Source organism: Bos indicus x Bos taurus, chromosome 10 (genome assembly GCF_003369695.1).
Source record: "Bos indicus x Bos taurus breed Angus x Brahman F1 hybrid chromosome 10, Bos_hybrid_MaternalHap_v2.0, whole genome shotgun sequence".
Taxonomy (NCBI): domain Eukaryota; kingdom Metazoa; phylum Chordata; class Mammalia; order Artiodactyla; family Bovidae; genus Bos; species Bos indicus x Bos taurus.
This window is the reverse complement of record NC_040085.1, coordinates 81,856,643-81,871,867: the sequence shown is the minus strand read 5'-3', so window position 1 is coordinate 81,871,867 and position 15,225 is coordinate 81,856,643. Positions and strand designations below refer to the sequence as shown.

Here is a 15,225-nt window from a genome sequence, read left to right as displayed (position 1 = left end):
TGGGTTTTATTATGCTTGATTTCCTTAAGAACTGGAGCTCTTCAGAAAGAAGGATTTCTTATTAATTAATTATTAATGAATGAATGTGTTGAATATCTTGGTACTGAATATCTGTCTGTCTTCTTTGGAGAAATGTCTGTTTAGGTCTTTTTCCCATTTTTGGATTGGGTTGTCTGTTTTTCTCGTATTGAGTTGTGTAAGCTGCTCGTATATTTTGGAAATTAATCCTTTGTCAGCTGTTTCATTTGCTATTATTTTCTCCCATGCTGAGGGTTGTCTTTTTACCTTGTTTATGGTTTCCTTTGCTCTGCAGTCTTTTTGTTTGTTTTTACCATGTTATACTTTTAAAAAAATTATTTCTTTTTAATTGAAGGATAATCGCTGGGCGATGGGGATAGAGTGGGGAACCTTGTGAAGGATACAGTATACTGAGAGGTACTGATGAGTAAGCAGACAGTGACAGTCTGGAACCCAGAGTAAGCGAGGATGTTTCAGAAACAAATAAGGAGGGCTGCGGTCCAGATGTGGGCAGTCATGAGTCTGTAGGCAGGTGGGTGTTAGAGACCTGGAAATGCTTTCTTGAGGAAGGAAGGTCTAGGCTGAAACTTGAAGGTCTGTTAGGCAGTAATTAGGTGAAGGCAGAGGGCAGGGTAGGCCCGGTAGGGAAGGAGAGGTATATATGGCTGAGAAAAAAGCATGTAAAAGTCTCTACAGCAAGTTACAGTCTCCAGCAAGGCTGGAATGTGATTCTCCCTGCAGATGAATTGTGGTGGGAAGGAAGAGCTAAGAGGAGATGGGAGGTGAGTGGAGGGCAGTAATGAAGGGTCTTTAGTGCTATGCTATGGAGTTTGACTGTATTTTGAGGACAGTGAGGGTTTGCAAACAATTTTTGGTTTTGGCCGTGCTGGGTGGCATGTGACATCTTAGTTCCCAGACCAGGGGTTGAACTTGCACCCCCTGCACTGGAAGCACAGAGTCTTCACCACTGGATCACCAGAGAGATCCTCCAAAGAGGGTTTTTTAAATTATTTATTTGGCTGCGTCGGGTCTTAGCTGCAGCCATGAGACGTTTGCTGCAGCGCTCAGGTCCTTTCACTGCAGCGCACAGACTCCCTAGTTGTGGCCTGAGTGGTCCAGAGGGCGCGGGTTCAGTAACTGCAGCACGTGGACTTCTTAGCTCCACGGCAGGTGGGATCCTAGCTCCCCAACCAGAGATCAAACCCAAGTCCCCAGTATTGGAATTGCGGAGTCTTTTTGTTTGTTTGTTTGTTTGACCATGTTAGACTTAAAAAAACTTATTTTTTAATTGAAGGATCATTGCTTTATAGAATTTTTTTGTTTTCTGTCAAACATCAGGATGAATCAGCTATAGGTATAAATATGTCCCCTCCCTCTTGAACCTGCCTCCCATGTCCCTCCCCATTCCACCCCTCTAGGTTGACACAGAGACCCTGTTTAAGTTCCCTGAGACATACAGCAAATTCCCATTGGCTATCTATTTTACATATGGTAATATACATTTCCATGTTACTCTTTCCATACATCTCACCCGCTTCTCTCCTGTCCCTGTGTCGGTAAGTTTGTTCTCTATGTCTGTTTCTCCATTCAATTCAGTCAATCAGTCGTGTCCAACTCTTTGCGACCCCATGGACTGCAGCACACCAGGCTTCCCTGTCCATCACCAACTTCCAGAGCCTGCTCAAACTCAAGTCCATCGAGTCAGTGATGCCATCCCACCATCTCATCCTCTGTCATCCCCTTCTCCTCCTGGCTTCAATCTTTCCCAGCATCAGTGTCTTTTCCAGTGAGTCAATTCTTCACATCAAGTGGCCAAAGTATTGGAGCTACAGCTTCAGCATCAGTCCTTCCAATGAATATTCAGGACTGATTTTCTTTAGGATGGACTGGTTGGATCTCCTTGCAGTCCAAGGGATTCTCACGAGTCTTCTCCAACACCACAGTTCATCTGTTGATGGACATTAATCTGTCGATGGACATTAGGTTGCTTCCATGTTCTAGCTATTGTAAATAGTGCTGCAATGAACATTGGGGTGCATGTGTCTTTTTCAATTTTGGTTTCCTCAGGGTATATGCCTAGGAATGGGATTGCTGGGTCATAGGGTGGTTTTATTCCTAGTTTTTTAAGGAATCTCCATGTCATCTTCCACAGTGGCTGTATCAATTTACATTGCCACCAACAGGGCAAGAGAGTTCCCTTTTCTCCACACCCTCTCCAGGATTTATTATTTGTAGACTTTTTGATGATGGCCATTTTGACCAGTGTGAGGTGATATGTCATTGTAGTTTTGATTTGCATTTCTCTAACAATGAGTGATGTTGAGTATCTTTTCATGTGTTTGTTACCCATCTGTATGTCTTTTTTTTTTTTGACTTTTTAAAAAATTTATTTTATTTTTTAACTTTACAATATTGTATTGGTTTTGCCATATATCAACATGAATCCACCACAGGTATACACGTGTTCCCCATCCTGAACCCTCCTCCCCCATCTGTATGTCTTCTTTGGAGAAATGTCTGTATAGGTCTTTTCCCCACTTTTTGATTGGGTTGTTTGTTTTTCAGGTATTGGGTTGTATGAGCTGCTTGTATATTTTGGAAATTAATCCTTTGTCAGCTGTTGCATTTGCTATTATTTTCTCCCATTCTGAGGGCTGTCTTTTCACCTTGTTTATAGTTTCCTTTGCTGTGCAGAAACTTTTAAGTTTAATCAGGTCCCACTTGTTTACTTTTGTTTTTATTTCCATTACTCTAGGATGTGGGTCATAGAGGATCTTTGCTTTGTGTCACTGAGTGTTCTGCCTATGTTTTCCTCTAAGAATTTTATAGTTTCTGGTCTTACATTTAGATCTTTAATCCATTTTGAGTTTCTCTTTGTGTATGGTGTTAGGAAGTGTTCTAATTTCTTCTTTTACACGCAGCTGTCCAGTTTTCCCAGCACCACTTATTGAAGAGGCTATCTTTGCCTCCCTGTATATTCTTGCCTTCTTTGTCAAAAATACAGTACCCATAGGTGTGTGGGCTTATTTCTGGGTTTTCTATCTTGTTCCATTGGTCTATATTTCTGTTTTTGTGCCAGTACCATACTGTCTTGATGACTGTAGCTTTGTAGCATAATTTGAAGTCAGGAAGGTTGATTCCTCCAGCTCAATTCTTCTTTTTCAAGACTCCTTTGGGGAAGCTTGGAGTCTTACTCACCGGACTGCCAGGGAAGTCCTGCAAAGAGTTTTTTTTTTTTTTAATCAATTTATTTTTAAATTGAAGGATAACTGCTTTACAGAATTTTGCTGTTTCCTGTCAAACCTAGCAGGGTGACCTGACAAGATTTGCATGGGGAGAAAGATTGTTCCAGTCACAGTGTGGAAAGTGGACGGAGGGTAGGAGAAGGGCCCACAGCAGTTAGAAGTGACTGCAGGGACAGAGAAGACTAACTAAATAAATATAAAGAAGGCCAAACCACCTGGGCTTGGGGACAGAACAGATACAAGAGTAAAAGAGGGGAAGAAAAAGCAGGAGGCCAGGATAACTTGATAAATGTGCAGAGGATGGAAGAGGTAGGGCGGCAGAGCTGGGGGGTGGTGGGGAAGGCAGTGAGCGCAACTTTGTGTGCGGTGGGTCTCTGAGGTGCATCTGGGACTTCCATTGGAGGGGTCTACAGGAGAAGGATTTAGGAGTCTGGGGCCCAAGAAAAGGGTTACAATGTAGATATGTGGGTTATGTGATGCCATCTGAAGCTGCTGCAGTGATGAAAATTTCACAGAGGCATTTTAAAGAAGAAGAGAGAGGCCAAGGATAAAATCCTAGAAACACCCTCAATGAAAGGTGGGTGTTCAGAGGAACAGAAAGAAGAGGTGCTAGGACAAAACGCCCACAGAGTTGGAAGGAAAGTAAGAATGTTACAGAAACCCGAGGAAAGAGACTCTTGTAAGTAGGGGGAGTTATGCAAATTTATAGAGTTTTCAAGAAATAATGACGCACGAAGAGCGTCCTTTGAATTTATCCATGAGGAACGTATCGGGGACTTTGGTGGGGAGTCAGCGGAGTGCTGAGGGTGGAAGCTACAGCTCAGTGAAACCAAGATGAATGAGGGCTGAGGAAGGAGACTGGAGCAGGCAAGTTCTTTCAAGAAGCTTGGCTGTGACGGAGATGTGGGGAGATGGGGGAATGGCTGGAGGGGGACATGGGCTGAGGGAATGTCTCATAATACAGGAGTTATCTGAGCATGATTACATGTTGATGGGGCTTCCCTGGTGGCTCAGATGGTAACAAGTCTGCCTGCAGTGCGGGAGACCCAGGTTCGATCCCTAGGTCAGGAAGATCCCCTGAAGAAGGAAATGGCAACCCACTCCAGTATTCTTGCCTGGAAAATCCCATGGTTGGAGGAGCCTGGCAGGCTAGAGTCCATGGGGTCGCAAAGAGTCGGACACAACTTCACGTGTTGATGGGCAAGAGTTGGGGAAGGAAAGGAGAGGGATGAGCAGAAGGAGCACAGTCTCTGAGGAAGCAAGAGTTGGGGGGTGGGTGGGAGCCCAAGACGGTGGAGAGGTCAGCACTGTGCTAGGAGGGAAAGAGGAAAAGTTGGTGATTGATGCTGGCCGGCGTGTTGGTGCGGCAACCAGGAACAGAGTGTTCACTGAGTGGTTCTGTTTTTTCCTCTCAAGTTGGTAGGGAGATGATCGTCAAAGCAGGAAGGGAAGCAACAGAACAGCAAGTCTGAAAAGAATGGCCATTGTGGAAATAGGAGGGAGAGCCCTAGGGAAGAACACAGGATGGCTGCGGGGAGGTTACAGGCTAAAGTGAGGCTGCAGACCAGCGCACCAACAGCTCTGCTTTGTGCTGTTGGTAATTATATTCCCTGGCACTCGGCAGCCCAGGTGTAAGAGCCAAGAAGGAGAATATGGTTTAACTTACCTAGGCAGGTGTTGTCAAAGAACAGAGGGTAAGACTGTGGATAGCAGGAAGTGACTTAAAATGGCTCACGGGTTCGATGGAGTTAAAGAACAGATGTTGCAGGGGTGAAAGTGAGAGAGGCAGAAAGCCATGAGGTGATCCATGAAAGCGGGGGGTGTGAATTTATGATTTCAGAGGTGGAGCGGTATCCGATGATGGTACATCAAGGGTGTTTGGAGTATGGTGGAAATGAGGTCACCAGGAGGTGGTGACAGTGAGCTTTTCAGATTTGGGGTGGTTTACCCACATTGATGATAGGAGGACTTTGAGGTAGGGCAGACTGTGAGTCCGGGGCTAGAGTTTTTGGTGAAAGAGGAGAAGTGGGCCTCTTGAGGTCAAGAAAAGACTGGGGTGAAGCTTTGATGAGTGCTTGGTACATTGCTGATGAATATATTGAGTGCACAAATCAGGGAAAGCATGAATGAATGAATGCATCAACTCAGACCGATCTGGCACATTCTTCCAGAAGAATGTTACTAGGAGTATACGGTTACTAGGGGCTTCTGTATCCTTGAACTATTCAGTGGGTGAGACAGATGTCTATCATTGCCTGCACTATAATCACAGTTGGGAATGAATTGTGGTCCCTTGTTCAGAATATTTCTGACATGAGGCTGCAAATGGTGTAGATGACACTTGTAATTTACCTTTGACTGGGGAGGTCTGAGGCTGCACTTTTCCCGATCAAGTCTCCTTGGATCTGCAATTATGGCTTGCTTAGCAATGCTACATTATAGTTTGGAAGACCCTCATTTCTGCCCAGAATTGTGGAAGATGACACTAACGTTAGCAGTAGCCATAGCTGTTTTTGGCCTAAGTTCAAAAGGATATATTTAATAATAAACACTGAGAACTTACCCTGTGTTGGGCAATGTGAGGAAACTGAGGCTTCAAGAAGTTAGGTAATTCCTCAAACAGAGTCAGAGCCATGATCTGAATTGAGGTGGTTGCACTCCGAAGCTTGTGATGCTTTCCAACACAGCTGACTATGGATCAGGAAAAAAATGAAGCCAGCCTCACTTAATTGACTTAAGGAAAAGTCTCTGAAAGAACCTGGCATCAGTTGGCCTGACACATTTTGCCCACATGTACATTGAATAGCCCAGCTGAGGGTAGGTCCTGTAGCAGAGAACATGTATTAGGATAACTTGGTGAGTGTTTAAGGGCCCTGTATCTGACCTGTTAAGTCACAGCCCTGGGATAAGAGCTTTAGGAAGTTGTATTTTAAAAATATTTGCAAGGGCTAAGGGAACCATAACTTAGTCTCCAGGTATGGCTTCCCAGGTGGCTCAGTGGTAAAGAAACTGCCTGCAATGCAGGAGACCCAGGTTCCATCCGTGGGTCGGGAAGATCCCCTGGAGAAGAGAATGGCAACCCACTTCAGTATTCTTGCCTGGAGAATTCCATGGAGAGAGGAGCCTGGTGGGCTCTAGTCCATGGGGTTGCAAAAAGTTGGACACGGCTGAGCCACTAAATACATGCACACACACACAGAGTCTCCAGATAAGTGCCTTGATTTAGGATCTGATTTGGAACTTATTGGGACAAAATGGAAGGACATGCAAGGAAGGTTTATTTAAGCACATATTAAGGAAGTCAATCTGATTTGGGGGGCTCCTTAGGTAGTTATGTGCTAGTTCCTAAGAGGCTTCCCAATCTTCAGGTTACCCCAGTGGCCTCTGCTTCATCCCTGGAGAAGGTAAGAGTAGGATTGCAGGAAGGCACACGCCGCCTCTAGAGCTAAGGGGCCAGGGTGGGAAGGCCACTGGTACTGACTCCTCCTTCCTCCTTCCAGCCTTGCAGTGTTATGATGTACCCAGCTGGTCCTGGATCTGGTGACTCTCCAGAGGGCTTCCCGGAACAACCAAGGCGCCAGTCCCAAACCGGAAATCGCACGGCTCAGACACTGGGTACTGAAACTGGGGATACTGAACGGTCGCTCCTTCTTTACAGTGTGGTTGGGCAGGCGATGGATGGAGAGTGGGAAAGGGGAAGACAGGATTAAAGAGGTCTGGGTAGCACAGAGCTGGTGGAAGAACTGGCCTTATTTTAGTGACACATATTTTGTTCTGTCAACAAGGTTTCGGGACTAGATAAACTAGGTTTATCTAGTCCCTACTATGTGCCTGGCATTGTCACAGACACCCGGAGGAAAATGAACCAACCAACCAGATTGGTCCGGTTGCCTTTGTGGAGGGTTCACCACCTCCCTTTTTGGCTCCCTTACCAGTGGGACACTCCCTTTCTTCCAAATTACGGGGGAAAGGGCCCCTTTGGAACAGGATGAGGCAGGAGACAAAATCGTATGTGCTGAAGCAAGGAATGGACTCCATGTGTGACCTAAATCTGAGCTGAGGAAGAGAGTTAAGAAGAGGAGAAAAATGAGGAAGAGTTTTCTGTCTCCAATGTAAGCAGAGAAGGGCAAGATCACAAAAGTCATGCTGGGTGAGACCTTAAAGAGACAAAGTCTAGCCCCTCATTTTACAGACGTGGTAACCGATGGAAGGAATGGTTAGGTGGCGCACCCAAGGTGGACACTCAGTCAGGTGGCAGAAGTGGAAATAAAACCGTGGACTAGTAATAACACTACGGGGGCTGCAAGGAGGGGTTTAATGTCAAATGCCGGAGCACCAGCTGCCGCCGCCTCCGGGAGCCAGGCCCTGCCGGCTCCGCTCGGTTGCCTTGGGAACTGGCTCCCAATCTTGGCCCTGCACGCCCAATAAAGTTGTTGTTGAGGCGCAGCGGGGTCACGTGAGCAAGGCCGGGGAGGCGGGGCGCGGAGCCGGAGAGGCGGGGTGGGCCCGGGGGCGGGGCGGATCCGGGGGCGGGGCTAGTGAAGGGAGACTGGCTCGCCGCGGCGGAAAGAAGGGGCGGCGGGCGCGGGCGGCCGGCCATGATTGCGTCGTGTCTGTGTTACCTGCTGCTGCCGGCCGCGCGCCTTTTCCGCGCCCTCTCAGGTACCGGCCCCGCGTCCTGAAGGGCGGGTGCCAAGCCTCCAGGCCTGCCTTGGCAGGGCCTCCGCGGGGTCTTGGGCGGCGTGCGTTGCGCGGCCGGCCTCACGACCGGCTTATCCTGGACTCCGTGAGGCCCAGGCCTGGCCGGCGACCCTCGTGGGCCGCACCCCCCACCGACCTTCTCACGCCGGTGGCCTGGAGGCGTCGGGCCACAGTTACAACGTGGAGGCGGCTGGGGGAGGGGCGGGAGCCCCCCTCTCCCCCACTTCTGGCCCCGCGGGCGCGGAGAGGCGCCGGGGCCCGCTGAGTCACTTCTCGGGGGGTCAGGGAGGGTTGGCCCCCTTGGGGGCCCAGGCGAGTGCCCGAATTCTCCGTGGACAGGCGCCCTTCGGCCTTTTAAGGGTCTGTGTACTGAAGACCTGGACTTGCCTTGCCTTCCCCTGGGTCGACTCCACAGTCGCCTTTCCCAGCTGCCTCTCTGCGGAGTCGTTGGTTGCAAAACAACAGAATCCAGAGACACGTTGAAACCTCATCTTTGAAGCCATTGTTCCGTGCGCTTAGACATGTCGTGGGTGGAGGCGGTGCTCAGCGGCGGCCTGGAGAAGAGTTACTGTTTAACTTTGCCAGGGTTTGCCCGCGCACCCCATCCCTGGCCTTTGACTTTTCCGAGGTTCTTAAGAGACCATCCGTTCCTCTCGGAGATCGCACAGAACTCCTGGACTTCTCTCTGGCATTTTAGGGGACAGGACAGACTAAGAAGGAGTTTTAGAATAGAGTAATTTCTATTTCTTAGAAATAGGTCCAGCTTTGTGCATTCTGTGCTTTTGTGTGTGTGTGTGATTTCTGTTCATATTTCATATAAAACACTTAAAGTATGTACATGCATGTTTGTATCTGCCCACTAGAATGCAAGCTCCAGGAAGGCAGGGCTGTCTGTTCTGCTCACTGTTATCTACTGCTAACATACTACCCAGACTATAGTAGGCACTCAATTCAGGAATCCGAGAATGTCTTGTGTACGCATACATACTCCTTAGAAATGAGGAACTCCACAGAAGCCATTGCTTTCAGAGGGACCATCTCATATTCCTCTAACCATGTTGCTGCTGTTTCTTGAGCTTTGCCAGCGTTCATAATGGCAGCCTCAGTGACCTATACTTAGTGAGCTCTAGTCCAGAGGTTTCTTGACCAATAGCCAGAGTTTTGGCCGCCCTCCCACCCATAGGTGTGGGCCTCCCCCCATTCATAGGTACACACCTATTAAAGTAGTCCCATTTGTATTTGTGCATTTGGCTTCTACAGATTTTCTATTTTTAATAAAAGAATTCTGCTGAAAGACACAAACCACCACCAATCAAAACCTGCTAAATTTGAAAACTAGTAACCTCACACACATAAATCAAAGAACTTCTGCCATTTGGTGTAAATAGAGGATGTTTCAAAGGGCAGTGAATTAGCGAGTCCCTGAGACTAAAGCCAGCAACCAGGCACATGGGTGTAAAGTGGGGTCTCCCACTCTGAGTACTGTTGACATTTGATGGTTCCTGGGGAGCTGCCGCTCTCACTGCAGGATGCTCACAGTCTCTCTGTCCTATAACCACTAGATGCCAGCAGCGTCCCCACAGCTGGGGCGACCGCTGTTTCTCCAGACAACGTGGAAATGTTCTCTGAGGGCAGAATCACCCTTGGTTGAAAACCACTTTGAGGTTTGAGGGACCTATATCCACACAGGCCATAAATAAGAGTGTCTTTCAACATTTGAACCATTTTGAAGTTTTTCTTGCCTTAAAAAAAGGAACTTATGAAATGTGCCTCCAGTGATGGAGGGACATCATCCATGTCACTTGGATGATATAAACAAGTCACCTAGTGTGTGTTGGTTGGGGGACGTTTTGTTTGCACCACAGCACTGTGCTTGGATTTTTGGGGCTTCTAATTTTAGAGTTTTTCCCACCTACTTTCTTTTGCCTGTTGACTGTCATTGTGACTGCTGTAGCAGAGAGGTGGCAGCTGTCTCTTGCTGTGAGTTGTTGGCACCTTCTGATTGCAGCCTGTAGAGCGCTATGGAATGGGAAAGCTGATAATGGTATTTGTGAAGATTTATGAGTAGAGTAAATAGCTTTGGGAAGAGGACCGCAGGCCTTTGCTAAAAGGTAGATTGTCCAGATTTTGAGACACCCTTTTTGTCTACTTCCTATTGGAATGCATTCATAGACGGGGAAATTTATAGAACTAGAAAAGCTCTTGGGGATTATCCAATTCACAGTTCCCTCGTCCTCATTTTGCAGTCAAGAGTAAGTCCATCTCACTAGGGGCATTGTCTAAGGTCACACAGCTTTGTTCATTTCAGTGCTGGGCCACAACCCACAGTTATGATTATGGTCAAGTGCTGGTTCCAGGGAGAAGGCAATGGCAACCCACTCCAGTACTCTTGCCTGGAAAATCCCATGGACAGAGGAGCCTGGTAGGCTGCAGTCCATGGGGTTGCGAAGAGTCGGACATGACTTAGCGACTTCACTTTCACTTTTCTGCATTGGAGAAGGAAATGGCAACCCACTCCAGTGTTCTTGCCTGGAGAATCCCAGGGACGGGGGAGCCTGGTGGGCTGCCGTCTATGGGGTTGCACAGAGTCGGACACGACTGAAGCGACTTAGCAGCAGCAGTAGCAGCAGCTGGTTCCAGTGTCATGTGGCTCTTAGAACCAGAGAGTTGAAGTTAATAGGATTCTTAACCTCCAGACAAAAGGAGTGTGGTTATATGTGATCATCTCTGTTCTCGAGTATATGGGATAGCCATTCTTATCATTCACGAACAGAGTATTTATCAGATCCCTACCATGTAAATTACTTTTAAAGTACTTTTAAAATACTTTTAAAGTACTTAGAACAGTGCCTGACACATAGTAAGCACTTGGCTCTGGTGATGATTATGTTCCAGACCCTAAAACGGGCAGGTTCAGTGATGATACAACAATGAGCACGGTGGATATAATTCTTGTTTGTATGGGACTTATTGGCTTTCCCGTGGCTCAGTGGTAAAGAATCTGCCCGCAGTGCAGGAGACCAAGGTTCAAGCCCTGGGTCGGGAAGATCCCCTGGAGGAGGGCGTGGCAACCCACTCCAGTATTCCTGCCTGGAGAATCCCATGGACAGAGGAGCCTGGCAGGCTATGGTCCATAGGGTCACAAAGAGTCGGACACGACTGAAGCGACTGAGCACGCACGCACGTGAGACTTACGTCAGAAGTTGAGAGAGGAGTGTGAGTTGAATGATGCCATCATCTTGTAACATGGTATTTTGGCTTTCTTTTTAGATGCTTTCTTCACATGTCGGAAAAATGTCCTCCTGGCGAAGAGCTCGTCCTCCCAGGTAGAAGGCAACTTTGCCATGGCCCCTCGGGGCCCCGACCAGGAGGAGTGTGAGGGCCTGCTGCAGCAGTGGAGGGAAGAAGGGTCGAGCCAGGTGCTGTCAACTGTGAGCGACGGTCCCCTTGTAGATAAGGGACTCGCCGAGAGCAGCCTGGCCCTCCTGATGGATAATCCCGGAGAACAGGATGCTGCTCCGGAGGACACGTGGTCCAGCAGGCAGCTGAGTGACCTGCGGGCAGCGGAGAACCTGGAGGAGCCTTTTCCCGAGGTGCTAGGAGAGGAGGAGCCGCTGCCGGAGGTCGAGGGCCCAATGTGGGCAGCAGTGCCTGTGCAGACCGGCCGCCAGTACACAGATTGTGCTGTCCTCCCTATGGGTGCGCTGGCCACAGAGCAGTGGGACGAGGACCCCGCGGTGGTGGCCTGGAGCATCGCACCGGAGCCTGTGCCCCAGGAAGAGGCTCCCGTCTGGCCCTTTGAGGGTCTGGGGCAGCTGCAGCCTCCCCCAGTGGAAATCCCGTATCACGGTGAGTCTTGACAGCCGGTTGAGTGAGCTGGGGTAGCGGTCGTCTCGGAGGTGGGCAAAGCCGTTGCTAAAGAGAAGGCCCTTTTTTGTGGAGCTCTGCTGCCACATTTTGGTTTTCTGAGACTTGCAGCGGCAAAACCAGAGGGGCCTTAGAGGTCATTTCTTCTAGCCCTGTGGCCTTTTGAGATGAAGTCATCAAGGCTCGGAGAGGTGGCAGGACATGCTGAAAGTCACGTAGCTAGGTAGTGGTAGAACTGAAAGCAGACCCCAGTTCTCATTCTCTGTGTTATTGATTCTCTGGAGGAACCTGGGGTAGGGGTGGAGAGCTCTCAGGGACTCCGCTCTGTGCCCCAAACAGGATAACTCCATTTTTATCTGTGTTACGTATTGGGCTTCCGTTAAAATTTGGAGAATGAGGGCTGTGCCTCACATAGGTTTGCAATCCACTCTACAGCTAGCTCCCTGCTCCAGAGGATATAGGGGACACATTACAGTTTCTGGTTCTATAGGCCCTTCTAGGTGTAGAGGTCAGAAAACAGCCAAGGCTGAGATTACTCTAGAAATGTCTTTAATCTCAGATGACTGTTAAGCGCATTCATCTGAGTGATTCCCCGGAGACCCATGGCTTTATCAAAAGTGAGGAATTGCTGGCCATGTTTAGTGAACTTTCAGTTCAGTTCAGTTCAGTCGCTCAGTTGTGTCTGACTCTTTGCAACCCCATGAATTGCAGCACACCAGGCCTCACTGTCCATCACCAACTCCCGGAGTTCATTCAGACTCACGTCCATCAAGTCAGTGATGCCATCCAGCCATCTCATTCTCTGTCGTCCCCTTCTCCTCCTGCCCCCAATCCCTCCCAGCATCAGAGTCTTTTCCAATGAGTCAACTCTTCGCATGAGGTGGCCAAAGTACTGGAGTTTCAGCTTTAGCATCATTCCTTCCAATGAACACCCAGTGCTGATCTTCAGAATGGACTGGTTGGATCTCCTTGTAGTCCAAGGGACTCTCAAGAGTCTTCTCCAACACCACAGTTCAAAAGCATCAGTTCTTTGGCTCTCAGCTTTCTTCACAGTCCAACTCTCATATCCATACATGACCACTGGAAAAACCATAGCCTTGACTTTAGTGTACTAAATACCAGGTATTATGCCAGGTACTAGGGATACAGTGGTGAACAAGCCAAGATCATCTCTGGCTTTGTGGAGCTTACTCTGGTCTGAGGCTGTCCTTAGAGTGTTGTTCAGATCACCACAGAAAGGGATGGATTACAGGGAAAATGAGAAAGGGAACTTTGTCACAGTATCAGAGGGCCAGGAGTAGAGATGGTAGGCCCTGTGGATAGCATGGACTCAACCACGGACCTCTTCTTCCCAACCCCTTTGCAGAAATCTTGTGGCGAGAATGGGAGGATTTCTCCACTCAGCCAGATGTTCAGGGCCTGGAGGCAGGGGATGGCCCTCAGTTCCAGTTCACTCTGATGTCCTATAATATCCTGGCCCAGGACCTAATGCAGCAGAGCTCCGAGCTCTATCTGCATTGCCACCCAGACATCCTGAACTGGAGCTATCGCTTTGCGAATCTCATGCAGGAATTCCAGCACTGGGACCCGGACGTAAGCGAAGGCGGGCGGGGAGGGTGGGGTGGATGGGGGTGTGCCATCTTGCATTTGCTCCGGACCCTGGCTGTTTCCCTGTGCCCTTAGAAAAATGAGTTCACCCACAGTTGTTCATGTGATTGGAGCCCGGCTTAGGATGGGAGCTTGCTGCCCGGTGTCAATGAGTTTTGGACAGATACTAAGACGCCTCTCCATAGGCACACCCTCGATAGTGCCTTTGTGCAGGGAGGAAGACTTGAGGGATTCAAGGAGCAGGAAAATCCACCTTCACTCGGGGCCTGTTCTTTGCTGCAGTGGCAATTGGGGAAGAGTCAGCCCCCAGAGGAAGTGTCAGTGTGGCCCAGCCTGAGACCCACGGCAGCTTCCCACGTGGCTTCAGCATCTGCTCATGGGGAGGGAGTCGCACTGCGGTGCCCTCCGTTACCCTGGAGTGACTGGTCTCTGTGTCGTTTCCCCAGATCTTGTGTCTCCAGGAAGTCCAGGAAGATCATTACTGGGAGCAGCTGGAGCCCTCTCTGAGAATGATGGGTAATGCCGCTCCCTGGCGCGTGTGCCAGTCTCTTTTCCTCCCACCCTGTCTGCCCTCTCTTGAATGCACCATCTCTTCTTTCTTCTCAGTAAACCCTCTCACCTGTGAGCTAGCTCCCTCGTGTGGAGTTAGAAGAAAAACAAGCGTCCTGAAGTTTTAAAGTAGTTCTGACATCCATTGCCATTTATTTACATCTATTTACCAACTCTCTGAGGCTGAAATTATTATACCCATTTTATAGGGAGGAGACTGAGGTTCAGAAAATTTGAGTGGCTAGCTCAAAGGTCACAAAGCTATAAATAAAAAAGCTCATAGCTTGTGGAGCCTGGACTCCAACTTGTCTCACCCTGGAGTCCATGCTTTTCCTATCACACCCTTCTGTCCCTCCTTCCCCTTCTAGCTGCACAGCCATCTGGTTACCGCTGTAAGGGAACCTCTGCAGAACCCAGGGATGTGTCAGGGCACGGACTCCCCCGTGTTGAGCAGCAGGAGCGGTCACTGGGTGCACACACCTGGGCTACTGCCATCGGGTCAAGGGCCCTGACCCATCTCCTTGGCGGGGTGTTCCTTGCAGGCTTTACCTGTTTCTACAAGAGGAGGACCGGGTGTAAGACAGATGGCTGTGCTGTCTGCTACAAGCCCACGAGATTCCGTCTGCTCTGCGCCAGCCCCGTGGAGTACTTTCGGCCTGGCTTGGAGCTCCTCAATCGGGACAATGTGGGCTTAGTGTTGCTCCTGCAGCCACTGGTCCCAGAAGGCCTGGGGCAAGTCTCAGTGGCCCCCTTATGTGTGGCAAATACCCACGTCCTGTACAACCCACGGCGGGGCGACGTCAAGCTGGCCCAGATGGCCATTCTCCTGGCTGAAGTGGACAAGGTGGCCAGGCTGTCAGATGGCAGCCACTGCCCCATCGTCCTGTGTGGGGACCTGAACTCTGTCCCCGACTCGCCTCTCTACAACTTCATCAGGGACGGGGAGCTCCAGTACCACGGGATGCCAGCCTGGAAGGTGAGATGGGAGCAGCCACTGCGGGGTTGGCTTAGAGGGGGATTGGGTTGCAGCATGCAGGGCTGCTTGTGTGGCAGGGACCCAAGGGACACCTGTGCTGCCTCCCTCCGGCTGTCTCTTGTCCTGTTGTTAGCTCTGGTACCCACACCTGGAAGTTAGGAGCTCTTGAGTGCCTTTGGTATACTGGAATCCTTTCAGTTTTTATCATTAATTTATGTTTAGTTTACAAGTACATAAGTAAATGCACAGATGTACACAAGT

General features: G+C 49.2%; 1 protein-coding gene across 3 annotated transcripts in view; it reads left to right on the top strand.

The window, feature by feature from the left end:
* Positions 1–15,225, top strand: part of ANGEL1 (angel homolog 1) — a 67,739-nt gene that overhangs the window by 37,971 nt on the left and 14,543 nt on the right. Inside the window, exons 2-6 of one of the 3 annotated variants that reach the window (XM_027552508.1) lie at positions 6,764–6,878; positions 11,235–11,813; positions 13,198–13,424; positions 13,886–13,955; positions 14,531–14,964. In XM_027552508.1, coding sequence (XP_027408309.1) covers positions 6,776–6,878; positions 11,235–11,813; positions 13,198–13,424; positions 13,886–13,955; positions 14,531–14,964 — 1,413 coding nt within the window. In that variant the 5' untranslated portion in view covers positions 6,764–6,775. Of the gene's footprint in view, positions 1–6,763; positions 6,879–7,796; positions 7,926–11,234; positions 11,814–13,197; positions 13,425–13,885; positions 13,956–14,530; positions 14,965–15,225 lie in introns of those variants that run through there. The other 2 variants (XM_027552509.1, XM_027552510.1) reach the window with 2 other exon arrangements.